Source organism: Sparus aurata, chromosome 4, assembly GCF_900880675.1.
Source record: "Sparus aurata chromosome 4, fSpaAur1.1, whole genome shotgun sequence".
Lineage (NCBI taxonomy): Eukaryota > Metazoa > Chordata > Actinopteri > Spariformes > Sparidae > Sparus > Sparus aurata.
In genome coordinates, this window is record NC_044190.1 from 25,251,434 (window position 1) to 25,279,136 (window position 27,703).

At 39.6% G+C, this 27,703-nt stretch overlaps 2 protein-coding genes across 4 annotated transcripts; one reads left to right on the forward strand and one right to left on the reverse strand.

Moving 5' to 3' along the window:
- On the reverse strand, window positions 1–5,729 carry cyb5b (cytochrome b5 type B). The gene is made up of 5 exons (XM_030414163.1): window positions 5,215–5,729; window positions 3,104–3,232; window positions 2,031–2,057; window positions 1,850–1,881; window positions 1–1,569 (listed from the first exon to the last, which is right to left on the reverse strand). Exons 1-5 carry the CDS (start codon window positions 5,413–5,415, stop codon window positions 1,479–1,481), a joined length of 480 nt encoding a protein of 159 aa, XP_030270023.1. The 5' UTR covers window positions 5,416–5,729; the 3' UTR covers window positions 1–1,478.
- Window positions 4,970–27,289, forward strand: dhx38 (DEAH (Asp-Glu-Ala-His) box polypeptide 38). 3 transcript variants are annotated; one of them, XM_030414161.1, is made up of 27 exons: window positions 4,970–5,050; window positions 9,276–9,607; window positions 10,153–10,352; window positions 10,672–10,824; window positions 10,934–11,096; window positions 11,271–11,389; window positions 11,481–11,557; window positions 11,653–11,808; window positions 11,947–12,108; window positions 12,285–12,392; window positions 12,955–13,079; window positions 13,219–13,356; window positions 13,484–13,670; window positions 14,418–14,603; window positions 14,782–14,922; window positions 15,439–15,549; window positions 16,205–16,321; window positions 16,426–16,533; window positions 16,635–16,747; window positions 17,955–18,163; window positions 19,400–19,554; window positions 20,288–20,443; window positions 20,742–20,876; window positions 21,295–21,420; window positions 21,514–21,609; window positions 22,953–23,077; window positions 26,128–27,289. In XM_030414161.1, exons 1-27 carry the CDS (start codon window positions 5,048–5,050, stop codon window positions 26,207–26,209), a joined length of 3,783 nt encoding a protein of 1,260 aa, XP_030270021.1. In that variant the 5' UTR covers window positions 4,970–5,047; the 3' UTR covers window positions 26,210–27,289. The 3 variants fall into 3 exon arrangements, with proteins under 3 accessions (XP_030270021.1, XP_030270020.1, XP_030270022.1); XM_030414160.1 differs by having other exon boundaries at window positions 4,972–5,050; window positions 10,150–10,352; XM_030414162.1 differs by lacking the exon at window positions 4,970–5,050 and adding an exon at window positions 8,203–8,480 and having other exon boundaries at window positions 10,150–10,352.
- The last annotated feature ends 414 nt before the right edge of the window (window positions 27,290–27,703 follow it).

Below are 27,703 nucleotides of genomic sequence, written 5' to 3' on the forward strand. Positions count from 1 at the left end.
TTGAAACTTTGAAAGATAGATTTTATTCAAAGAGAATTTTAATGACAGGAAATGGCAGTTGAAATGCAAACAGGTGGCAAATATTTATCTTCAAAGTCATCCAACTACATTTTGACGTCTGCAAGTAAACACTGCAGCCACATGTAAAATAGCAGCAAGTTTAATTAATTAATTAATTACAATTTGAACTTTTGTGAACTGGCAGGTGGTAAATTGACTTCGAATTGTAATGTTTATTGGAGTTGGAAAATGCTTTTTGTGATAGTAATATAGTATAAAATGCCTATTTCAGAATATCCAATAAAAGCTATGACTTATGAAATGCTACGCAAACCTTAGCTAAGCCAAAACCAGAAAATGAATGGCATGAATGGCAATGACATGGATAATTAATTGGGAAACTGACATAGATAATTATTTGATGTATGCTAACCAACTTTAGCCTTCAAGACATCCATCTACGACTCTTATGACAACTGCCAGAGTTCATTCAATGCAATAATTCAAATCCTCCAGTGACAGCTGCCAGTATTATTCACTCTAAACATAGAATTAAGATGCATAACAGTGAAACAAAGCTGTGAAAAAGCATCAGTTAAATAACAAACGGCATCGAGACGGACATTACATTTAAAAAAAAACAAAACAATCAAATGACAAATACTTCTCTTCTTTCGACTCAATGATTCATGTTCAGTTATTATATCTGGGTTATAAAATACTCCTCTTTGATTTCATACCACATTATTTATATTAATATATGGACCAAGTGTTTTGACATTTACACATATTCCTGATAAAAGACGTTCTACCTTAAATAATCAGTGATAACGATATAATTCACCACTATGTTCAAGTTGGAAAGTTTATGCATTTACAATCAAAGGATAACTGTCTACCACGGACTGATGGGAATAAACTCAAGATTCTTACGAAGAGTTAGGCAGCAGTAACATTTCTCACTTTATTCAAACTAAGAAAATGCATTCGAATTCATAATTCAGTGTAAACAGTAGAATGCTCACTGTTAACTATTACCCTGATTTCATCCTTGCATATATCATCCTTCAGGGTTTCCATTCAGTGAAATAATGGGGTATGTTAGCAAAACCTTTCTCTGAGCAGGCAAATGGTTAAAAAGCATACAGAGACCAAACTTGGTCAATTGCATCTGAAAGTTTAAGTTAAAAGACAACATTTTAACATGAATGACAACAGGCATAGTGACAATGAAACAGAAAGAAACTCAAGGCAGACAATTTAATAAAGTCTCTGCCCAGCTGTCTATTTGGTGCACTCTACATAAACGGACAAGTACTTTATCAAACTGTTCCACCTCCTGTTATTGTTGCAGAAGATGCACACACTCTTACTTGTGTAGGTTCAGTGTGTGTGTGTGTGTGTGTGTGTGGAGGTTTTGGTCAAACATTTCAAGGCCAGATGAAAAGAATGAGATGAAAACGGGATGCCAGCAGCACTCAAGAGGACTTGTGTTCAAACAAGTAGAAGCGATACATGACGCCAACAACGACGGCAGCAACAGCGGGTATCAACCACACGGTCCAGGAACTGCAGGGAAAATTAAACATTGAATATGCATTTATTGAGCCAGAGCAATTAAAATGGACAAAAACAAAACAAGAAAGGGCAACAATAAGGAAGCAAGAAGAAAACCATAAATAAGAAAATAAATAAAAGCAGTGAAGATCTCATATTTGTTCGCATACAGAAAATTATTCTTAATCATTTTTCGTCTTGCTTTCCATTTCCAGAAACACGTTTTGTCAATAGCTTGAAAGAGGAACAGGAAACAATAAGATTGGTCTGGTAGTTCGGCATGATGACTCACCTGGACTCTCCTGAATTTGTGCTGTGTGCCTCCTGTGGCAGAAAACAAAAGGACGGAAATTGAAATTGGTATTGTGTGATTTAGCAACAAACCCCAAAAAACATTGCATTGTCTTAGTAGGTTCTGTTTCAGTGACTTTTCTGTTGTACTTATTAGATGTCTAATGAAAAGACAAGCTTACCTTTACAGGCTCCTTTTTTCTGTCATCCTACAAAGAAAATCAACAAAATAAGTACTATTGTCTTTGTTTAGCTGACACATATTACACTCAAACAAACTTAGAATGAAAAGTAAGTAAGCTTCCTGGCTAATCCATAGTGGATCTAAACTTACATGTGTTCATATGAAATCTAAATCTAATCTAAATACCAACAATTTGGAAATTGCTTGCTTTATTTGTCTAGTTCAGATGATAAAGCCTCATATTTGCATCCTATAAACTTTGAAATATTCTATAAGTAACGCAGACTGTGGATTTTGCCCTCCATCACTACAAAAAGAAGTGCCTTCCAAAGGGTTTGCAGTGACTAACATACACAGGAGGACTGGTTATAGTGAGCAAAACTTACTTTCCAATGTGATGATATCGGTGGAAAAGTTTACTTTTTGCTTATGCTCTCATTCTTTCACATAGCTGTTTGTGTCTTCTGGCAGACAGTCATGTTTTTTGTTCCCTAGAATTGTCTCATCTCCTGCCACTCTTCCCTGCTAGTCTACTGGCATGATCTCCAACAACAGCATGGGTTTTACTCAGTTTAGTTGGATTACCATCTCTACATATTTTCCTATAACTTTTCAATTTAGGAATTAATGAAAACCAGGTAATACAAATTGAAAGCAGAGAATGCTTTTTTAATAGATGTTTTTAAATAAATTAAAATGTATACCTAAGCTACAGCTTTCAGCAGTAATGTACAATCAAAACAATGCACCTCTATTGGCCTAATTTAGCTCCTTCTCTTCAGATACAGAACCATACTCACAAGACAACCATATCTAAAAAGGTGTTAAAAGTCAATTTTCACTGCCACATCATGTCCCACAATCTATTATTAAGCATGTAAACCCCAAATGATTGCATGGCACCTTGTGACTCCAAGCAACATGTGCACCAAATGGCGACATAGATTGATTGCTCTGCTTGATTAATTTAGATAATACTGCTGATTAGTGAGTCTGTCGTTGGTATTTGAGAAAGGAATATGGACATCATGTAAAAACCATTAAGTCAAGAAATCAGAGGCCTGATCTTACCATGTGAAGCTCCCCAATGAAGTATTGCAGAAGCATCTCCCTGGCATCTGTGGAATGACCCACATCCTCAAAGCTCTCTGTGGCGTCTGCACCCGCCTGCTCCAGCAAAACCTCCTCACCTCCCGGATGCTGAGGAAAAAGAATGGGTTAACCCAGGAAGGAGCTAGTTAATTCCCTTTCTTGTAATATAATCCATTTTATTTCAATGCTTGATTAGGTTTAGTGCAAAGTAGAGGAATTTTAGTTAAATGCACCAATATTGTCTTTCTGTGGGGGAAGTAATTAAGTACATTTACTCCAGTAAATTGTGTACTTGCACAATTTTGATGTATTTAACTATGGTAGAATAATTCCATTTTATGCATATTTAGACTTCTACACCATTAAATATTTTTAAATGGAAATGATGTACTTTCCTCTCCAAATTGCCATCTTTTGTCACCAGTAGTGATGTACATTATGGACTTGTAAAATGTTCCACAGCTTTTATAAGATTTGTTCTGTAAAAACTTGTAAAATGTTTCCTTCCTCTCTGAACCACTGAGGCACATGTGGGTTAGGGTGAAAGATAACAGAAACCGAGAACTAACGGCATCTAAATGTGTACATCTAAATGTGTAGATATATTCAGCACTTTCCGATTTTCAGAATCAGTGATTTTTCTGTCAGATTGCCGAAAAATAAACAAATTTAAAAATGTGCTACATTGGCTCGGATACAGCATCCTCTCACATGATGTCCTGCCAACAACAATATCTGATTGGTATCATGTCACAATAAAAAGCCTTTAAACACTGAATAATCTAAATCTGCAAAGTAACTAGTAACTTTAACTATCTAAATGTAAATACATGAAGTGCAAAGAATGGAACTTGAGAAAATTGTGCTCATGGGTCATTCAATATCTTGACACTGAGATTTTAACGGCCATGAGAAAGCCATATCAGTCGACCCCTGATATGTAACACTGTTAAGACTCTAAGTGCTATTTTGGATATTGACTACTTAAATAGTATAAAGTCAAAGGTTCGAATGCAGAACTTTTACTTGCAATGAAGAATTTTAACTCTGTGGCAGAATTAGCTTTACTTCAGTCAGGATCTGAACATTTGCTCCAGCACTGGTATTTCTAAAGACCATGTCACTCATTACACTAATGCTTATCTTACAGTGTTAGCATGGTTACGTGTCACACTGCATCTATTGTCTCGGCTAGCCTGTGTCACTGCAGATTGCGACGATTATCTTAATACTGGACCAACACACACGCTGCCCTTAAAGGTTTAACGCTGTATCATACAGATATAATGATGCATTATTTTTATACCAAAAATAGCGTTATGAAACTGGCTCAACAGCTTTAACTGTTTGCTAACGTTAGCTAAAAGTTGATATTGCTAGTAATGAGTTTGTTATTTTTTGTTTTTTGTTTTTTTTTTACAGTTATTGAGGTCCGCTCAAGATCACCTGAGGACGACGATGAAGTTAGCTTCTGATTCGTAGTGTTATACTCATCTTCATAAATAGTAAACGTTCACAAATATAAATGTGAAAATGTGTCATAATTAGTCTCCAACTCATCTGTGATAATCTCGTCCAGCTTCAACAAATCTAACGTTAGGTAAAGTGATTTTCGATCCGGACCTGGTCCAATGTGATTGAGAAGTTAAAAAGCAGTGGAAATCTCCCTTTTCACAATAGAATAAAGGTTTCACACATCTCAAAGTGGCACTCAGACCCCTTTCAGTCCTAAGCTGTCTAACAAAAAGTGCTCAGCATTGTAGGCTATAGGTCAAGTTTCACCTCAACTTTCTCCTCCACTGCCACATTGGAAGTGTCGAATCAGAAGCCAACTTCAGCATCGCAAAGTAACCTTGTGTAACCCCCGAGTAACTTCAAACCGAGAGATTAAAAACTGGATAGGGTCGATGACACTTTGAGTAAATGGTAAGCAAACGTTACACGTCAATACATAAGGCTAACAATCGTTTACCAGGAAGTAACACTGGTCTCATCCGAAATTGAATAACCAAAGGCTAACAGCACACATGTGGAATATAACAATGTTATGCTTCACTTATTGTTACCATCTAACAGAAATCGTGTCTTACCTCTTCGAGGAAACGTGTGATGTCATATATTTTGTCATGAATGATGAGCCATGTGTCAGTGCACATATTATGTACTCTTATTTCTTCTAACGTGTAATATTTTACACCACTTTCTACTGCTTCGCTGGTCTCCTCCACACTGGTGGCATCCGCAGGTCCATTGCATGCGTTAATGAGGTTCTCATTAATTTCCTCACCCATTCTGACGCTAATGCAGCTAACCTAGGCTAACGTTATATCGACTGAGCGCTTAGCCTCTGTTAGCCAGGTAACGTTACGGATCTAGCGCTAGCTATCAACGTGTAGGTCCGTTTCCACCCTGTGTGGATACAGTTAGTCGTGCTCCAAAAAGCCCAGAATGTCACCGTAACGACTAGCTACATAAACACTTTTCTTAAACCACAAATTCTAAACAGTGTTGGGTTACGAAATCAAGAAAAACAGCCTAACCCGGCACATCAGCAGACATGTGAAACAGACCAATGACATGCCTGGCATTTTACCATGAAGCACAAACACAAGGACTGACCAATGAAAACGTGACTTTTAGAGTGATGACCAATCACAATCGACTAGCTCATCATCACGAGACCAGAACATTCTGCAGAGGGTATCAACTGTGCGCTGTCAATGCGCATACAGTGCGTTTCTCATGACGTAACATGACTTACATGTGCAGGCCTCTAACGTTTTGTAACTTCATTGTCATCATTTTCAATTTTAAAAATGAAGACCTTGTGTATGATTAAGATAAATATGACTGATAAAAAATTGTAAATAATGAATATATTATTTTGATAAGGATGGTATATCAGCAATACATTCATATTTTTCGTATGACAACGATAAAAGGTAACTAATATAATATTTAGACAAGTTTTGGAAAATTATTAGAAGGTAGGTTTAGATCATTAAGGACGCTGGGCAATTATCGTTGAATGACTTATGGAGAAGAGGTGGGACTAAATAATTGTATACTTCTTCTCGCTCCATTTTGTATGTAAACAAAGTCAACAGTCGTTTGATGATTTCTCTTTGCTTAATGCTTTTCATTGTCTGTAAAAAAAAATCTATTTGTTCCTATCTGTCCACTGTGCCTTGTATTCATTTTTGTTATTATAAAAATGTTATATATAAAATATAATTTACATTTTGTATTTATTTACGTGTAAATATGTGTTAATATTCAGGCTACTATATTTGGAACAGTAGAATGATTTGTGATCACATTTAACTAAAAACAAAGGAACATATGAAAGATTTTTTTTTTTTTAGAAATTCCTAGCTAAAAAACTTCTCTGCTGACAGTGAGGCCTCTGTAACAGATGTATGCTACTGATAGATCAGGTTGCCTGCCATAAGACAGTGATAGATAATTTTCCAGTGGTTTAGTTCACATGGCAACATAGTTGGTTTTAGAAGCACCTTTATCAGGAAACACATGGAAAATATACTTTTTTCAGTAAGCAGCATACATTTAGCTTGTACTAAGATAAGATATCAACATCACCATCAGCAAAAACATATAAATACTGTATAAGGTTCAAAACTTGTCAACAACCCTGCCCCCATCCCAGTTGAGTGCCTCTTTACACCATGCTAAAGTCTGATCATAATTTACCTAAAACCCACCATGTGACTGTCTACATAGGCTGTTGTGTGAAAGAGAGTCCCTGAACTTTGCCATTACTTTAAATATCACTACTTGTGATTTTGACTCCTGCTGTTTTATCGGAAACAAACAAAAAACATTTTAAAAGTATAAATTGATTAATTGATATCCTGTTTTTTTGTATAATTAAAGCAGCAACGGGAGTACTGTTTGTTTACAATTCAATTATTTTGCCTTAAATAAATTACGCGATCTTCGGTTTTTAAAGCAGCATATTTTCTTTGTAATTCAAAGCTACAAGAAAAAGCTGGGACTCTCCTTTCATCTCAGCTACTCATTCTCTAAATTAATATGTTACTAGTTTGCAATATTTATCTCAGGTGTTGGTGTTGATAATTTGGCCAGGGGGTTATTGTTTTACAGAGGTGGGGAAACCTTTAATTCATACATGTTCTTTTTGAACAGTTGGCTGTTGAACAGACACTTTTCCAGGTCTAACTACATGTCAAGGAGTGTATTCCTGACTGGTGTGTTAACCTTTTAAAGGATATGCTTGATGCATTTGAGATTGTTCCACATAATGTACAGAGGTCATACCAGAGATCATGATGTTTTGATACATTTTTCTAAGTGTTTGTGTTGCACAAAGTTTTGTTTTTTTTTTTTCATAAAAACTGTATAAAGCATAGCAGTTAAGTGTGATGGGCATAACATATTAGGGATTTGTTATTGAACTTCACTGCACTGAGTAGTTTTGGGGGAATAAATTTTAATCAGAGGAGAAAGATCCTTTTTGACTTACGCCGTAACAAACTAAATAAATAAACTCATTTTCATGATTGAATAAACTTAATAAACAACCTGACCTTACAGGACAACACAATTTCATACTGTTCCACTTTGTTTATATTTGGCGGACCGTGCCACCTTTCTAGCTTCAAACAGTGTTGTGGGGACCTTATTTTCTTCTTTTTTATTAATTATGGGAAAATAAACATTTGTGATTGTGTATTATTACCTCAGTGGTATTGTTAATATTAAAATTCAGAATTTGAATTGCTTATCCCAAACTACACAGTGCCCATTTCAATGTTGCACTTTTTAGCAAGCCTTTGAATTTAATTCGTAATGTGTTTTGCAGTCCGGGTTCTACTTCCCGTTACCTGCTTTACTTTGTGTGGTTAAAGGACTCTCCTGCATAAATGTTGCTTTTGTCATCTCATCTCAACTCAACTCAAAAATAAAGTAATAATTTGTTAAAAATTAAAAACAATGATTTGAAGTAAGGCTTTCATGAAAGACAAGCTGTCCCTCCACTCCCTTAACACCTGTTTCAATAAAGTTTAGAATATTTTTTCTGCCCCCTCCCGCTTGGAATTGTGGGATTGCAATGGCTGCTCCCTAGTCTGTAAACATACGCGTTGTGTTTACGAAAGCTGCCATTTAAGTAAATATCACTGACAGCCACAGAAACGCGATTTTCTAGGTGACTTACCCGCTCTTAACTGGACCTCAAATCTTTACCTTCATGTGAGAATATCTTCATTTTAAACCGAGATAAATACGCGGAGGTTTTCCGCAGTTTGCCGCCCGGCCTCCTCGGGACAGAGCCGGATAGCTCGCAGGCTAGCTAACGTTAGCCTACGAATCTGAGGTACGTTACGTTCTATTTCACCGAACTGTTATTACACGAGGGGTGAATGTAATAATTGTACTTATTTACTCATAACCTACAACATTTCGCATCATAATCTACACCGATTAATGGTCTTGGTATACCTTACGAAATAATGAAGTCATAAGTGGGGCTACTATACTGCCTTAAAATGCGGATAGAGAGTTATTGAAAGGCCACGACTTAATAATAATTGACGGTAAAGTTATCAGTGTCTTGTTTGGTAGTTACTGAGTAAATTAATAGATTACCAGACGTCACCCATTAGGCTGAACGTATAAATAAAATAACATATGATTGACAATAATTCTTAATTGTCCTGTAACAACCCGCGCTTTGTGTCCAGGTAGTAAAACATAAACATTAATCTCAGTTCACTGTAGTGCTGAATCGATTTCTATACTGTAATCGGTGTGATTTGTTCAAGGATTCCATAAGAAAAACCTGCAAACATCATCTTGTCTCTGCTGTAAGGGTCTGCTGTAATGTTAACTGCCAATAAAGTTGTAAGTAAAAATGCAACCCAACCTCTGAAATGTATCTTCTATGACAATAACTGAGTCTTTTTTGTTTTGGACTTTGGGTCAGACAATGTAAACACTTTCAATGGGTCATCTTTGACTCAGGGATCTGTTGGTTGGCATTTATCATCATTTTCTGACCTCATCAATCAGATTAATAATACAAATAACCATTTGTTGAAGTCCTAGTTTATTGATGCCCAAAACACAAACAGTAATTTGTGCTTTACACATTATAATTATTTCCCCACAGATAATGGATGATGATGTGTCCATGCATAGACTGGAAGGGACTGACCCAGATTCTCAGGTTGGGGGGCTGATAGTAAAGAAGAAGAGTGCTGCTGCAGAGCCCCATGTTTTTCGGGCACCCACTCCGCGCACCTCCCTGCTGGGCTTGGATCTGCTAGCAGCCCAGAAAAGGAAGGAGCGGGAGAGTAAGGAGCTTGCAGATGCTAGTGCCGATGACAGACAAAACAAGAAGTCAAAGGTGTCCTCCTACAAGGACTGGGAAGAAGGTAAAAGTGACTCTGGGTCTGATGAAGAAGACGATGAAGATGAGAGCAGCAGTGCTCAAAAGGAGAGGTAACTGTCAGAATCCTATTTTATTGAACATGTTTGGTGATACGTATTAGACAGGCAACGCTTATCCCATAAGCCACAGTGTCCATTATGAAATAATGATTAAAAAAAACATAATTATGAACAAGTAAATATCATTTTGTTTCCTAATGCCACTTTGCAAAAACATTTAGATTCAATGAGGCATTATAATTGAAAAGATGCATTTTAATAGAAATATATGTAAAAAAAAAAAAAAAAAAAAAGGCATTATAATAGCTTTAAACTCTGAAATCCTCTTTTTTTAAAATTTGATTTGTATTTTGTGTTTATATATATGTATATATATCCCTGACATCCCGGTTAAGGAATTTGTAAAACACTTTTTTGTGGATTCCTTTCACCTCACTAAATCTGTGAAAAACCAGCAGTGTCAGTCATTGCAAAACATGAATAAATTAGAACGTTAACACACTTTGCATTTGGAAATAATATTTAGTTTTACCAACCGTAATGGCATACAAATGAGTATAGCATGACTGAGTATATTGTTTTCATCTCCCCAGCAGGAAGTATCGTGTGACTGGTTCTGAGACGCCCTCAAACCCCGGAGGGGTCAGTGAAGAGTTCCGTCGCAGACACAAGCAGAGAGAGAAAGACAGACGTGAGCATGGAGTCTACGCCTCCTCCAAAGAAGACAAGAATCGAGAACGAGACAGAGACAGAGAAAGGAGCAGAGACAAGGGCAGAGACCGAAGAAGTGAAAGAGGTGATTGTTCTTTCTTTTTCAGAGTAAAAATTTTAAACTTTTGCTGGTAATAACTTCTCATGTGAGAGGATCTCTTTATTTCAGTATTAAACTGGCTACATTTAACTTCAATACTAAGACACTTATTTCCTTAACAGTTCAGAACAATAAGCAAGTACATTTAGGAGGTCTCTATTTAACCTTTTTGTAATACTTTAAATTATTTATTGTTAAGTGGATGTAATATTTGAAAATATTTATTCGTAGATCAATCGATATTGAAAGCCAGTTACACCACTTGGAGTTGTTGAGAGTAACTTTCCTTTGTCTTGGCTGTCAGATGAGCGAGAGGGCAGCCACAGCCGCGGCAGCAGCAGCAGCCGGTCAGAGCGTGGTGAGAGGAGTGAGCGCTCACAGAGAGAAGGCTGGTCTGAACGCATCAGCCGAGGGAGTAAGAGAGATGAACCTCTGACACCGCAGACACGCCCCAGAGGTAGTGTGTTTTATTCATCTGATTTTTTTAAGTTATTAATAATAACTTTCTGTGTTCAAGGGACCTTTTACTTAATCTTCTACTTAATTGACTATTTTTTTTTTCACAGATTCATTCACACCCTCTCGCTCCAACTGGGAAGAGGATGACAGTGGTTATGCCAGCTCACGCCATTCCCAGTGGGAGTCTCCCTCCCCCGCCCCATCCAGCAGAGAGTCTGATCGCTCTGAGCGAAGCCACCGCTCCAGCCGAGAGAGTGAGAGGAGGGACAGGTAAACAGCTGTCATTCATTTTCTCTCAAATTGTTATACCCCAGGCCCCATAGCCTTAGTTGTATTCAGAAAATATCCTTCAAGTGGATGTTTGTAATAAGTGACACTACATGATGGTACCAGTGCACTTAAAATAAAGACAGATACTCTTACGCCTGTTTTCTGTGTGTGCAGGTCAGTCAGAGGCCGTTACCCTGACGACACACCCCTGCCTACCCCGTCATATAAGTACAACGAGTGGGCCAATGACAGAAAGCATCTGGGTTCTACACCTCGTTTGTCTCAAGGAAAAGGTGCTATTTTAGAATTGGCCTGTTTTGTGCTCATAAGTAAGATTTTAATACCGTATGAATTATAACATTTCTTATTCTGGCTCCTCTTCAGGTAGGAAAGAAGATGGGGAGGGAGGAATTATGTTTGATAACGAGGTCGAGAAAGACCAATGGCAGGAGGACCAGAAGGTGAGCGACACAGTTACTCCTCATTTATGCATTATAGAAACTTGTTCTGGTGATAATTTTTAGTTTATATTTCTAATCATCTTGTGGTTTTGCAGCAAGCAGACAGAGACTGGTACATGATGGATGAAGGCTATGATGAGTTCCACAACCCTTTCACCTCCACATCTGAAGACTACGTAAAGAAGAGGGAGCAGATCCTTCAGAAGCAGACGCAAAAAAGAATATCTGCCCAGAAACGACAGATCAATGAGGTACAACCTCAGTCCTGATAATAAGCGCGCCTGCATGCACAGGCATACACTGTGTATGTGTGTATTTGTATATGTGTCTTGTTAGTGCATCCATCTGTGTTGGTATATCTTGGTAACAGGCTGTGTTTCTTGTCTCAGGATAATGAGCGGTGGGAGACTAACCGCATGCTGACCAGTGGTGTGGTGCAGAGGTTGGAGGTGGATGAAGACTTTGAGGAAGACAATGCTGCGAAGGTTCACCTGCTAGTTCACAACCTGGTTCCCCCCTTTCTGGATGGAAGAATAGTCTTCACCAAGCAGGTAAACAAGACCTAAACAGCTGAAGATATAAGGCCTGTAGTGACTAATTTTACCCTTCAGTTGAAATAATTTTGATTCAGTGCCTCATGTGTCATATTTTTGTCAGAACTGCACTTTTGTGATTTTTTTTTTTCCCATCTAAATGTTTTACATTTGTATTTTTTGTCTTGCTGCAGCCAGAGCCTGTCATCCCTGTGAAAGATGCTACCTCTGACATGGCCATCATCTCTCGTAAAGGCAGCCAGCTTGTCCGCAAACACCGTGAGCAGAAAGAGCGCAAGAAGGTGGGAAGCACTAATAACTAACACTAAGAGTACCCATGGGATGAACGTCTGTTCTGCTTTTGTGGTCTTTATCCTGACCAGAGTTTAATTTGGGTCTTGATTCACTCTTACTTCTTGCTTCATTTTGGTATAAGAGGGTTAACACAGCAAATCTGGCATGTTAAATACCCATAAATATTGAATTCTACCGCCAAATCATAGAGAATGTTGTTGTTGCACTCAACTCATACACAGGTGTCAGCGTATGGTCTTATGATCTACATACTCTGCTGCTGAAATATATCAGTGGGGTTTGTTTTTGTGTATCTGTCTGTTTGATAATATCAATGCTGTCTAATTTCGTCACTTCACAAAAAAAGTTCTTCATGATCACCTGACATGGATGGTGGATAAAATTTTAACTGCAAACCACCTACAGGGAAGTGAAACAACTTGACAAATGCAATGCCAAGCTCGGCCCTGTGTTGAATGCGCATGAAATTGCAATCTGTGAGTGCAGTTACAGACTGAAAGCTTCAATATTGTTAACTGTATGATGTAATTGGAATGATTATGATTTCAGGCACAGCACAAACACTGGGAATTAGCAGGCACCAAGTTGGGGGACATCATGGGGATCCAGAAGAAGGAGGAAGCAGATGTCTCTGGGGGAAAACCCGTTGGTGAGGATGGAAAAGTGGACTACAGGTGACTATACTGGCATTGCAAAGTTTCCCAATACATACTTTTCTTTTAATAATGCACAGGCTTAGCTTGTTGAATTGTAAATGTCAGTTTATCTGACTTGCTGTAATAATTTTTGCTGATTTCTCTTGCTTCCTTAAAGAACCGAGCAAAAATTTGCAGACCACATGAAAGAAAAGTCTGAAGCCAGCAGTGATTTTGCTAAAAAGAAGACGCTTCTGGAGCAAAGACAGTACCTGCCTATTTTTGCTGTCAGACAACAACTTCTTAACATCATCAGGTAATGATATTTAGACAGAGTTCATCGTTTACATCCAATTTTAATGCCAGATTTTAGCCTCGCACCAAAACTGTGATGAGTTACTCTTTGACTTAGTTGTAACTTTCACTATTCAATGTGTTTACAGGGACAACAGCATTGTGATTGTTGTTGGGGAGACAGGCAGCGGGAAGACCACCCAGCTGACTCAGTACCTGCATGAGGATGGCTACACTAGCTATGGCATGGTGGGCTGTACTCAGCCCCGAAGAGTGGCAGCCATGAGTGTGGCCAAGAGAGTCAGTGAGGAGATTGGCACCAACCTTGGAGAGGAGGTGAGACAGCTGGCGGATGCTCAAGCAAGCAGTCATTACATTTTGGAGTTAGCCCTGCTGATGCTAACCAGCAGTCTGTGTACAGTTTTACCTTTGATTGTGGAACACCGATGAACATCTGATGTTAATTTATTTACTGTTCTGAGATGAGATTTAATCAGCCATCACTTCTGTCTCTTATGATGATGAGTGTCTTTGCTTTTCAACAAATTCCAATAGACCGAGATCAATTCTTAGTGTGTCCCAAATGATCTCAGAAAGCAGGTGAAATCTGTCATTCACTCAGCTGTGACCTGCATGTTGGTAAGACTACAGAGAGAATTCTAGGTTAGAATTTGAGTTTTTCGTATTTACATAAAATTTGCTTAATATTTGGTTTTGAGCTCTCGCCTTACTAATATATAAAAAGATGTGGACTTGTTTTAATCCAGTCCGATTGCTTATGTAGAGACTTCTGAGTAGAGACAAAACCAGCAACTGTGGCCTTGTATTTCTTCTGAGAAGTTGTTTTGAATGACTGCTACAGTTATCGCTATACTGCACAGTAGTAGTAAGTCATATGCTGTATAACACCGCCATCTAGTGGAAAAAGGCAAACATGCTGTTTAGTAGGGATTATACTGTGAAGCAACAAAAGAAGGGAAATGCTTCAGCTGCTTAAAAATTATGCAGAGCCTGTTGAAAATGACAAATTAATAAAATTAATTTTATTAAAGGTATATTGTGTCTTTTTTGTGTTGCCTGCAGGTGGGCTACGCTATCCGTTTTGAGGACTGCACATCTGAGAAAACATTAATAAAGTACATGACAGATGGAATCCTGCTCAGAGAGTCACTGAGGGAGTCGGACCTGGACCACTACAGTGCTGTTATCATGGACGAAGCTCATGAACGCTCCCTTAATACTGATGTGCTGTTCGGCCTGCTACGTGAAGTCAGTATGCTGCTACCTAAAACCCATTTAATATAGGTTTAATTGTTATTTTACAGACAGCTGCACAGCTGTTCTGTGTGTCTGAATGATAAATTAGGTTGTTGTTTTTTTCCGATTGGGCTGAAATAACATATGATTTAATTTACCCACTTCTCTTCTGTCCACGGTTTCCCAACAGGTTGTATCTCGACGCACTGATTTGAAGCTCATAGTCACCTCCGCAACTATGGACTCAGACAAGTTTGCTGCATTTTTTGGCAACGTACCCATATTTCACATTCCAGGAAGAACATTTCCTGTTGACATTTTGTTTAGCAAGGTATGTTTTCTTTTGCATTCTGTGTACACTTGCACCACATCCTAAATACACATTCATCATTGCCACTCGATCCTATTAGCAGCTTCAGATCATTATTATTATTATTATAATTATAATAATAATAATTATTATTATTATCATTATTATTATTATTATCATTATTATTATTTCATATTTCAGGAATACATGCTCATTATAAACCTTGTCCTCGACATTGGTAATTGACATATTTTTTTTTAAAGTACAATCACAGATTTTAATGTAATTTTAACCTGTAAAATGACTTCCAATTTTTGCCAAGAATACATGACAGACAAAAGCATAGTAAGAGGATGTATCCCACTTTGTAATATTTTCACTTAAATAAACAGTTAAGTTCCCCCAGGTTCCCCCAGCATGTAACAATTAATTGCCTTCTCTACTGTTGTGCCAAAGTTCTAAGATATAAGTTTAGGTTGTCATGGGGTGACGTCAATGTTTTTGTTGGGACTGATTGTTGCATTTTGTGCTGTGCAGACCCCTCAGGAGGACTACGTGGAGGCAGCAGTGAAGCAGGCTCTGCAGATCCACCTCAGTGGGTTGATAGGAGACATCCTCATCTTTATGCCTGGGCAGGAGGATATTGAGGTGAGAGACATGGCTGCTATTATCAGTCAAGTTGTTGCTGCATTTTGATTTTGGCATATAAGATGGCGAACTGAATCTCCTCAAGACATTAAAGCAGTGGTCCCCAACCACTGGGCCGCGGACCAGTACCGGTCCGTGGGTCGTTTGGTACCGGGCCGCAGAGAAAGAATAAATACATTATTTTATTTCCGTTATATTGATGATCATACTCTGAAAGTTTTTTTATTTTGAAAAACGGATTCTCTTTTTACAACATCCGTCTCTTCCTCTTGGCGCACTTGACACGTAACTGTTTCAGTCACAGACTGGTATACCCTAAAAAATCAAGCTAGCTGAGATTATTGGAAAACAAACATCTTCGGAGAGCTACGTTGCAAAGAAAAAAGGAAAAGGCCCAAAGATGAAGCGAAAGAAGAGGGTGATGGACAACTGTATTGAAGTTGGCTGTTAAAGTGGCTGAACTGCAGCTGCGTGGACGGTGACACACCCCCCCCGGGCCGTCAAATTATGTCCTACATGAAACCGGTCTGTAGTGCAAAAAAGGTTGGGGACCACTGCATTAAAGGACATTTTCCAAAAATTCTGCCACATCCAGTCCTTGGTTATTTTCATTTTGCGTACCCAGTTGGAGTAAAGTTTACCCTTCTCCTCACAGGTGACGTCTGATCAGATAGTGGAGCGGTTGGAGGACTTGGAGAATGCTCCTGCTCTGGCTGTGCTGCCCATCTACTCACAGCTGCCCTCTGACCTCCAGGCCAAGATCTTTCAAAAGGTTTGTATCCGTGACGGCCCGTAACGTTGCACACACCTGTACACATGACATCCAAGATTACTACTGAAAAGCTGACTACCTTTTTTTTGTGTATCCTATGGTAGGCTCCAGATGGTGTTAGGAAATGCATTGTTGCCACAAACATCGCTGAGACCTCCCTCACTGTGGATGGTATCATGTTTGTCGTTGATTCAGGATACTGCAAACTTAAGGTTTGTCACTCTGCAGTTCTTCAAAGATCTTTTCACTGTGAACAAGTTTAAACAAGCCTGAGAATGTTTTTATTTTTCTCACTTATGTTTTCTGTTAACAGGTTTTCAATCCTCGCATTGGAATGGATGCTCTGCAGGTTTATCCTATCAGCCAGGCTAACGCCAACCAGCGTTCTGGCAGAGCAGGACGTACAGGACCAGGACAGTGTTACAGGTAATGGCCCGTGTTTTCTCTTTGCCATAGGCATATCTTCACACACACATGCACACAGCAACAAGCAGTGTTGAGCTGAAACTGATGCATGGTCAATAGTTGTGTCATATTAGGTTCCTACAAAGCTGCTCCGACCCTTTTCTATCCTTTTTCGCTGACAGGACCAGTCATCGGTCCCCTATCCTAGAAAGGGAAGAAGAGCAGGAACATACATTATTTGATATGTGATATTTGTATCTAAGTGTACATTCAGTGAATAGAAAAATGTTTCTTTTCCATTCCTGAGCATCACTTTGGCATGTTAAGTCTGTTTTCCTTCCTTCAGTCGTTTGAAATCAGTGCCGTCCTCGGATAGTTCGCTCAGGGCTCTGGATGTGTGACATGGCCGTTCTTTCAAGGCAGTCAGAGGCAGGAAGAGGGAGAGCCGTCCAGAAACCTAATCTCCAGAGGATTTCATGCATTTTAACTCTATTTATGGCAGAGAAATGTGCCACAAAGACCCTGTCAGAGGTTCCACTTGACCCCTCCCTCTTTTGCCACCTTTGCTTAAGCAGAGATTGAGTGACGGGGTGATACGTTTTGCATTGCTAATGAGCTAGAAAGCCCACATTTCTCTATTAATCCTGCCCACCTGCACTTTAACACAAGCATACACAAATCTATGAAGAATCAGTTTGGGAGCAGCTTTACACCCAGTACAGTCGAGGCGTTTGAGTCGCTGTGGATGTGTGTATGTGTTGGACAGCAGAGAGAGTGAGTGAGTCACGCCGGTTTGCTTCGCTTGCGTGGAGAATTCCTCACTCAAAGAGCCTTTTAGCTGTGACTACAGGCACTCACTCCCAAGCTCAAAACCCCCACATACATTCAAATCATTCTGTAATTATAAGATCCGACGTCAGACAGCTGTTATTGTTGTGAGAGCTTTGTTAAGTTGGGCCTTTTACTTCAACTCAGGCTCCGGATGTTTGCCGAAATAAATTGTACTGAATTTTCCTCTGCAGCTGATCTATATCTGGTGTTTACTGCCTAGTTACAATCCCACTGGCATGCCTGCACAACAGTGTCACATAAAAACATGGCCCAGAGGAGCAAACCTCTTTCTGCATGCATGTGCAATGTTTTGAGTTTACTTCAAAAAGACTAACATTTTTCTTGTTTAGCAAAATCTGATTTTAATAGAACATCATTCTTTGCTGTGTCTGTCCAGACTCTACACTCAGAGCGCCTATAAGAATGAAATGCTGACCACCACCATACCAGAGATCCAGAGGACCAACCTAGCCAATGTAGTCCTGCTTTTGAAGTCTCTGGGTGTGCAGGATTTGCTCCTCTTCCACTTCATGGACCCTCCACCTGAGGACAACATGCTCAACTCCATGTATCAGCTCTGGATCCTTGGAGCTCTGGACAACACAGGTGAGTAGTGAACAGGGATTGGGATTTGATTCCTTACACCATAAAAAATAGTGTGCGTGTTGCCATGGATTAATTTTGTAAGATATCAGCAAATTGTCAAAAATCACATCGCAAGTTTCCAGAGCTTAAGATATCGACTTCAAATGTTTTGTCCGACCAACTGTCCAAAACCCAAATATATTCCGTTAACTGTCAAAGAAGAAAAAAAAACAAGGAAATATTCATAATCGAGACATTGGAACCACAGAAATTCCACAATTTCTGCCAAACAAAGAAAGATTGTATGATTTTAAAAATTGTAGCTTTATGTCGATTAATTAATTGAATATTCAACTTATCAATCCAGTTCTAATTTAAAAAAAACAAACTAATAAATAAACAATAAACAATTAATACATTTTGGTTAGTATGGTTCATGTATTGATAATGTCATGAAAAGAGTTTTTTTCCCCTGCCTTAAGTAGCAGACCTCACAAGGTCTTGTTTACAGTTGGGCCAAACAACATGTATCATCCCCCGTTTGAGATGAAGATGAAGCTGTGACAGAGAATATTGGGTATTTGAGGGCTGAATTTCCCCCTCAGCCCTGCTTTGAGCTGCTACACAGTGACTGCTGACACCACAAACACAGGCAGGAGACTATCTGTTTAAAGGATGCTGCAGTGATGCTGCAGACACTGCAAACAGGCCCGGAGGAGGTAGTTGTGAGGTTTAGCCAGTGGAGTAATTGCCTAGTAACTGATCCTGTGTTTGATTTGACTGGTCGGGTCTCATTTCTGTCTCATCCTTAGCCAGATTCTAGGGGATTTAGGGATTTGGGGATAAGGGGGGACTTTTGATGATTCCCTGTATGGTGTGTTAACAGCAGATTATCTCTGATTAAGGCTTACCTGGCCCAAACTGGCTGCTCTGCTTCTCTGCTTTTCCTCCTCATAAGCTTCTTAGACTCTGTCGTCTAATCATTTAAATCAGAACTGGCAAAGTTTTTGATCTCGCTCTTTTTTTCCCTCTCTCTCTACAAGTATTCTCAACTGTCAGCAGTTCATCCTCCTCTCTCACGGTGATAGACAAATAAGTGTCACATTATGCCGGCTTCTCCATCACAGCAGAAGGCTTTTGATGGAAAAGAAGCTTATCACTAGTCTTGTGCTCTTCCCTCCTTCATTCTTTACATCTCGTGCACTTTTATATTCCTCACGTGCAACCTTGTGATTGTGTTCTTTTGTGTCCTTTCAGGTGGTCTAACGCCGACAGGGCGTCTGATGGTGGAGTTTCCCCTCGACCCCGCCCTGTCTAAGGTGCTGATTGTGTCCTGCGACATGGGCTGCAGTGCTGACATCCTCATCATCGTCTCCATGTTGTCCGTGCCAGCCATCTTCTACAGACCTAAGGTACGGCTCATTTAAAACAGACTTAAAACATGATCTGTGCAATTATTTATTAAAAATGTACCAATACTCACGTACTTTGCTTTGTCCATGAGGCTTTAATCCATATTTTTGTATTAACAATGAGTCACATGACTACTTGTTAGGTTTATGGTTCACAAATTTATTGTTTAATGCTCATCTTCATTTTTCTGACCTCCGAGTGTTGATGTCAAAATGAGTGCAACACATTTTTATCGCATTTACACAAAACAGTGACACCTGTTTCCACTATTTGAGAGACAAGGAATAGGGAAGTAAATAATGCAGTGATTTTGGTAAAACTTACTTACCATCAACCAAATGTTTACTTTTGTCCACGATGTGTCAGCGTCATATCATGTAAACTTCTGTGTCAAAATGTTCTCTAATTTGCGAGTTGTTTTTCACATGAATTTGAGAAAAACTTGTGTTCTTAATGAGAAAGCTCTTAAAACTCACTGCAGGCTACCTGTCCAGCACCAAAACAACAGACGGACACAGTTAGCAACAATCAGTTGAAGAAAGCCGAACATTTAGCAGCTGAGACAACAACAAGATAACATTATGTCTACATGGTGTTCACATTTTTGAATACCGTTTTTAGTAATACAAACATTTAAATATGTTGTGTAATTTGTGCATGCAGAACAGTGCTAGAATGATAAAGAAAGACTCTCGGTCATATAGGGTAAACTCAGTCTGTATGTCTCTGCAGGGTCGTGAGGAGGAGAGCGACCAGGTGAGGGAGAAGTTCGCAGTCCCAGAGAGCGACCACCTTACATACCTTAACGTCTACATGCAGTGGAAGAACAACAACTACTCCAGCGCCTGGTGCAACGAGCACTTCATCCACACCAAGGCCATGAGAAAGGTCAGAAGATTGACTGCTTCAGCTGTTTTCCCTAGAATTCCAGCGAGATGATCATGTGGAAGTCTCGCACTTTAAATTGTTCAATGTTTAGTTTGTAGTTTGAATATGTGTATGATAGGATTCAGATCCTGTGAAGCCTCAAGTATCCTGTAGAATTATTTTAAATGTAGGTTGTGTTCAGTCTGAGAGATTCACCTGACAGCAGTGATATATTTCCCTCAAAGACAACTGATTGCAATTAGCAGGTTAGATGAGTTTTCTATGGGTTCCACCTCTAATAAATATTGTTTTTGTGCAGGTGCGTGAGGTACGCTCCCAGTTAAAGGACATCATGGTGCAGCAGAGGATGAACCTGATTTCCTGCGGGTCAGACTGGGACATCATCAGAAAGTGCATCTGTGCTGCTTACTTCCACCAAGCTGCCAAGCTCAAGGTACTTCTTGCTCTCTGGGTTCTCCTCAGTTAATATGTCACGCCTAGTGGCAACTGGTTGTGGCAGATTTATGGCGGCATAATTACAGAGTGGTGAAATATCCCTTCTGGCCCTCACATTAATAAAGCGCTAAAATCTGAAAGGGAATTTGAAATCATGACTGTATAATCAAGGTTCTCTGTTTGACTTATGAGAGGCGGGCAGCTAACCAGAGCAATCGTAGCAGTGTTGAATATACTTCAAATTTATTTTCCTGCCGTCTGAGCCAGGTGGAGAAGCAAATTAACCCAGATGACCTGTTTTGATCTGGCCCTAAAGTGCCGCCATAGATGCAAACACACACACATTTCACATTTTCCTCTCCAGACAATCTGAGCTGCACATTTAATGTGTTATTTATGTCTGTGTTTGCTCTTAGGGCATCGGTGAATATGTCAACGTGAGGACAGGCATGCCATGTCACCTCCATCCTACCAGCTCCCTCTTTGGCATGGGCTACACTCCCGACTACATCATCTACCACGAGCTCGTCATGACCACCAAGGTAAAATGTCTGTCAGCTGCAGAACTCGGCTGGCATGAAAACAATTTAAGAGATATGCGTTGTTGATGTTTTAACCTGTACTTTGCGTTGCAGGAGTACATGCAGTGTGTGACTGCAGTGGATGGTGAGTGGCTGGCAGAACTTGGGCCCATGTTTTACAGCATCAAACATGCAGGAAGAAGCAGACAGGTAAGGCAAAGCAATGCCAGTATTTACTGAGTAAATATTAGGTGCATGTAAGGATTGACAACACATCTGGAAGTTTGAAGACAGGAATGTTGACATGTGTTTGTGTACTTCTGGTTTTGGGGGATTTGAACATCCTCATTTTAGAATTGAATGTATGGATTTGGTGATATCTGTGTGATTCTCTGGTGAGGTTGTTAGGAAGCCAGATGAGTCACACTGTAATGTCTGCAATTCTTCAGAGAAGCAGCAACTCTCAAATTTAAACATGGAGATAGAACAGATAAAACAAACAAAAGAGTGAAAAATCCAATTTTTGCAACACCATCTTCTATCTTGGCATAAACCCCCATGTTTAGAGATGGTGTTTTAGACTACCGTGTGTTTCTGATGTTGTGGCTGTGATTTTGGCAAGGTTCTTTACAGTTCCAATGGGTGTGATATCACATCAATATTTCGATGTAGGTCATTTCATATCCAGGTAACAATACATGTCATGATATGGCACATTCTTTCTAAATTCATGAGTAAATTCACTCTCCTCAAGGTTTTTTTTGTTGCGCTGATGCGATTTCCTGCCTGAATCGGTGCTGTGCAGAAGCCTGCAAAGCTCCACCCAAATGACGAAAAAAACATTCCAATAAAGTTTGTGATTTGCGACACAAAAAAATAAATGATGGAGCATAAAATCATGCGTTTTTCCATTGTCAGACAGTATATGTTGTCTTATCAGACAGCCATGATTAACATGACAAAGCACTCCTCTAGAAAGCAAAGTCTATAAAGGAATGTTTAACCAATTTTCCAAGCTTATCAACCTCATTAATGCTCTTGTGGCTGAATGGGAGCAAACCTCTGCAGCTAGATTCCACAATCTTCCATTAGGTGTGGAGGCTGATGTAGAAGCGTATAGATGCCCATGGTTTTCAACTTCAGTTTAGTCAATGGCAGTTTATCTACATTGTAAATCACCCAGAGAGTCTCTACAAGTAGTCAGTCAGTAAAAACACCAAAACACAATTGCATGTAAGGGAAAAACACTTTTATATATAAAAATACATTTGAAAAGCAATCACACAAATACTGAAAATAAGTGTGTTAAAGGTTCAGACTTCTTCGATCACATGCTGTGTTTTGAACCAACTAGAGACTTCTGTTGCCGTCTTAGCTCGACCAGAGAAAAGTCCATTACAATACTATATTCTGGAGGTTATGAAGGCATGTAAGAGGATTTCTGTGTCTGATTTTGCTGAAATGGGATGTATTTGGGCTTTTTTATGGAGATGGAAGAAGGCATCTCTAAATGATATGTTTCTGTGTACCGTCCCTCCCGTGTGCTCCTCCAGGAGAACCGTCGCCGGGCCAAGGAGGAGATCACCAACATGGAGGAGGAGATGTCCCTGGCTCAGCAGCAGCTGCTATCGCGTCGGGAGGAGCAGGAGAAGAAGAACAGCAACACTGGCAGTGTCAGGTAAGTCGGCGACTATCTCTCCTCCCTCTGCCTCCTCATCACACGCGGGCCTCATCTAACAATAGTTCCCCGTGGCCCTCACTTTCCATACACAGTCAAGATAGAAACGTTTAATTTACCTACCCCGCTGCCAATCCATATCTTCAACCTCTCCCTCCCTCCCTCTCCTCCACTCTCTCTACTCCACCTCTCTCACTCTTCATGATGAGCTTTTCTCACCTCTGGTCCCTCCAGACGAGACAAAAAGAAATAATATTGACTCCTGGCTGACCCCCATTACTGCAGCAATTTAAATTGTGCCATAGCAGAGCAGAGAAAGGAGGGGAACGTTCAATTTCAAATTAGACCAAAAAATTAATTTCACACCCGTCCGCGAGTTTTACAGAGAGAAATAAGGTTATAAAGACAGATTTAGAAGAAAAAAAAACACACCTTTATAGTTAATTAATCAGCTGGTTTATCTGTCTGAGTTTGTGTGACCATGTCTGTAACAGATCAGTTGAAAATAATCACACTCGAGGTTTAAGATTAAGAATTAGATTTAAGCAGAGGAAGCAGGATGTGTGATGATGAACGTTGTCGGCTCTCCTGGGCTCTCGGCCGCCTTTGTCCTCCGGCAAGCCTCACAAGCGTTTCCTCCTCTATGAGTTCAGTGTGACCGGGATGAAATATATTCGCCGGGTACGCCTTCATGTGCCGGCTGCTTATCACCTGCCTCCCTGCTCACCAGCACAGATCAGTGGTGTGAATTAGTAAATGGCACAGTCAGTTGTTTTGTGTGTCGAAGTGGAACAGCGTGAGTGTTTCTGTAGAGCTGGAAGTGGAAGCCTGTTTTGTTCCATATGACGCACTTAAAGGACAATGCTGCAGGTTTCACTTCCATAAGTACAATTATGTGTGCTTTGGGCTGGCAAGCAAACTCTACTACTGATTGTCAAAAAGCTGTGAAGTAGATAAGTAGCGAGCAGCTAAACTTTGTCTGGTTCTAGTTTGTCTAAAAGCTACTTTTCTGGGAGCTTTAGCAAAGTTGGATGTGCATAATTCATTCACTGTTTCCTGACGTGAATGGACCAAACAATTAGTTGATTAATCAAGAAAACAATCTGCAGATTAGTAGACTTAGTTGCAGCCCTACTTTCATGTACTGAAAGCCGGCTTTGAATGCAGGGTTGGGCGATATGGCCTTAAAATAATATCACAAGATTGTTCGGCTATATCATGACACACAATGTGTTACACAAGATTTTAAAAATCTCTTCTAAAGCACTTCATAAGTATCAATATATTTTTGCCAAAACATTGTCAGTATTGTGACAGTATTGTCAGATACTGATAATAATCATCAGTAATGTCACTTAATGACTAATTAGGTAAAGAGTTAGAACAATCTGGTGAGTTCAAAATTTGTTCTAAAACCAGGAAACAACAACACCTGCGAATGCCAAATCATGATGTAGTGATATCCAAAATCTCACATGATATGTAGTCTCATGTCAAAATAATGAAATATCTATAATATTGCCCAGTTCTAATTGAATGCCTGGTTGAAATTATAATGTTATGACAGTTTCTGACGATAAATTAGTCAATTTTTAAACTGTAATTTATTCAGACATAGTTCTCAGACAGCTGCCTGTGTTTGAGAAGTTTGACGTAAAAACGTTTTGAAGAAAAAAGATGGTCAAATTCATCAAAATAAGGTGACTATAAACTATGAGGCATATGTGTATTTCACATTTTTTGCAGGTTGTTTTCGACTGCAGGTTAACAGAGGGTTCTGTATTCATTTCTATACGTGTTGAAAATCAATTGGCAAACTTCTGGAACTTGCCTGAGTCGTGTAATCCATCACAGCGTGCGTCGAGTATGGCCTCCAGATTTGTCAAAGCTACAGTACTGTTGTTAGGTGATGCAGTTTAGGTATGGAGTCATTTTAAATGTCTGCATTGAAAGTAGGAATATATCTGATTAAAAATGAGTGCAAAGCTGATCGATTACACAACTCAAGCAAGCTTCAAAAGTCTGGTAAGTTTTACATTTCCTGTGTATGTAGAGACAGGAATAAAAACCAGTGGATCCCCAGATTGGTAGGACAAAAACATTCTGCTTATGTGGTTTGTCGTCATGTAAGACACACATTTCATGGTTCTTCATTACCCTGTAAAGGAAAATCCATGTTCAGATCCAGTAGACACTTTACATTTGTGCATTGTCCGGCTGCATGTGTACACAAGATGTCACAATACTGGAATTTCTAATGTCGTTGCAATACCTGGGGAAATATTGATATTCATTGCCATGTTTGATACCACAGGGGAAAAAATTACTCAACCCTCAGGAAGTAAAACTTTATTTAAACATGAATACAACAGCATCTTAATTCATTAACTCCAGGAAAAGGTGGAGCTGTGTGTGCAACACAGCAGTGCATGTGTTGACTCGCTGTCAGAGAGAAAAAGTGAAAAAACGCAGCGAGCGCTGGAGTATCGATACTGCGAAAAAATGAGAACATTTCCAAACTGTCAAATCAATATGCATAAATAGTTTGATACCATCCAGATGTGTCTGCACAACTGTTTCGAAACTACCAGCAGCTTGTGTATTGAGTAAAGTAAATGAACATGGGAGACGGAGAGAGAGGGGGACGCAGTGACAGAAGGGGGTTATGGCCTGATGGTTGTAATTGCTGCAGGTGTGTGTGTGTGTGTGTGTGTGTGTGTGTGTGTGTGTGTGCGTGTGCGTGTGTGTGTGTGTGTGTGCGTGAGAAGACAGAGGGATGTGGGAAGTGTGGGCAGTGTCAGGGTGTCACGCTGTTGTAATTAAAGATGATAGATTTGCTGTCAGAGGCGTCAGGCTCTACTTCCCAACACTCTTCACAGAGACACCGGCCTGCCTTTTCCCTCTCCTTCAGTTCTGCTGCTTTCATTCATTCACATTCAGCTTCCACTCACCTTCAGCTTTTTATTTATTTGATTTTTTTTAACCACCTCGTGTAAGACATGTTTAGTATGAGTATAACACTTGTCTTCTCACTGATTTTTCCGATTCAGGGCGGTGAAAATCTGCACACCAGGAAGAAGAGAAGAGGTCCCCATGACGCCCAAGCGCACCCCGGCCCGGTTTGGACTGTAGAACAAACCACCCAGCCAGATTCCTGTAGACTCATTTCCATTTTGGACCTGGACCACACCAGCACAAGCAAACCACCCCAACTTCCAGCTGCCAGTCGTCCCTCCCAGCATGGCTACAATCAACTGCAGTTCATGTACACACCACTAGAGTGAGAACTTGTATAAGGCACAAGACTCAAGGACGAGTCGGGTCCATCAAAACGCCTCCCTCCACCTTTTATCAGCCGACTGCTGTTTCCACAATACATTTAAGGACGAAAGGACTGTTTTTTTTTGTTTTTTTTTTGTATATTCAGTAATTCTGTGTGGTCATTACTGAAGCAAAGCGTTTTTACAGATGTCTCTATTATGACTTTACCTGCGCTAGAAATAATTTTCTATGCTCTGTTGCATTTTCTCCATCCGGGGAAAACTGAAAATCTAAATTCAATGTTACTTGTCTTTGTGTCCTTGCGTCCTACTAGTTCTTGTACAGTCGTGGCTTGAACAGCGTGCGTGACACCATGAAGTGCTCCTCCATAGACTGAAGCACTATTCTAACTGTACTTGTGGCACGAGTGTCTTCAGACTCTAGAATTGTGTTGTAAAAAAAAAAAAACCCTAATACACACACACACACACTCACCACACACTCGCGCAGGCTTAGGCAATTGACCCTTTTCTACTTCCTGTTAACCTTGTTCCCAACAATGTGATGTAGCAGAGCTTTGCTTCACACGAAACATCATCACGCTGGATTAAACATATCAACTGTTTTATTTTCATGGTCCTTGTGTTCAAAATAGCACACAGTCAGTCTCCTTTGTGTTGTTCTTTCTCTAAACAAATGTGTCTGTTGATGTGCGCCCTCTCCTGCCCCCTCAGCTGATGAGAATATCACGCAGCTTCAGATAGGCTGGTCTATCTGTAACAAAACAGTTTAGTGGAGGCCATGTTTGGAAGGTGGCAGTGGTTGTGTTTTGTCTTTTTCTACATGGATCTGAGACAGCAGGAGGACTGCTAATGGCTTCTTTTTTTTCTCTTCTCTCAACATCTTTTGTAAATGGAACAAAAAAAAAATAAATGTTAGCTATTTTTTTAATCCAAGGTGATTTCATTTGATATTGTAGTCACTAATGTGTCTTTTTGTGCACTGCGTGTGCCAAACTAATTATGTCATTTAGATGCACTTTTTTTGAATGATAGCTCAATAAGTGAAAGTGATGCAAATTAGTTAAGGCTGTAAATTCTCCACATGAGGCGCGGCTCTCTTCAGTGAATATTCTTGCTTTTGTGTCTCCCTATAAAATAAAACGGGGTGAATCCACAAGCTCTCAGCTGTACACACACAGTACGTCGACAGTTTAATCGTTTTCTGCAGCCAGACATTTAATAAGAGACTCAAAACGTGAGTAAAGATGATTTTCAGTATCCGTTCATCTGCAGATTGCTTCTGGATTAATTGTTCTTTATCCGTAACATTTCAGAAACTAGTGAATGCTCCATTCCATTCCAT

Coding starts and splice junctions, on each gene's coding strand:
- cyb5b (XM_030414163.1), bottom strand. CDS start 5,415: ATGGGTGAGGAAATTAATGAGAACCTCATTAACGCATGCAATGGACCT. Junction 2,058..3,103: donor TCATTGGGGAGCTTCACATG/GTAAGATCAGGC, acceptor TTTTCTTTGTAG/GATGACAGAAAAAAGGAGCC. Junction 1,882..2,030: donor GAAAAAAGGAGCCTGTAAAG/GTAAGCTTGTCT, acceptor TTTCTGCCACAG/GAGGCACACAGCACAAATTC.
- dhx38 (XM_030414160.1), top strand. Junction 10,353..10,671: donor AGACCGAAGAAGTGAAAGAG/GTGATTGTTCTT, acceptor CTTGGCTGTCAG/ATGAGCGAGAGGGCAGCCAC. Junction 11,558..11,652: donor AATGGCAGGAGGACCAGAAG/GTGAGCGACACA, acceptor GTGGTTTTGCAG/CAAGCAGACAGAGACTGGTA.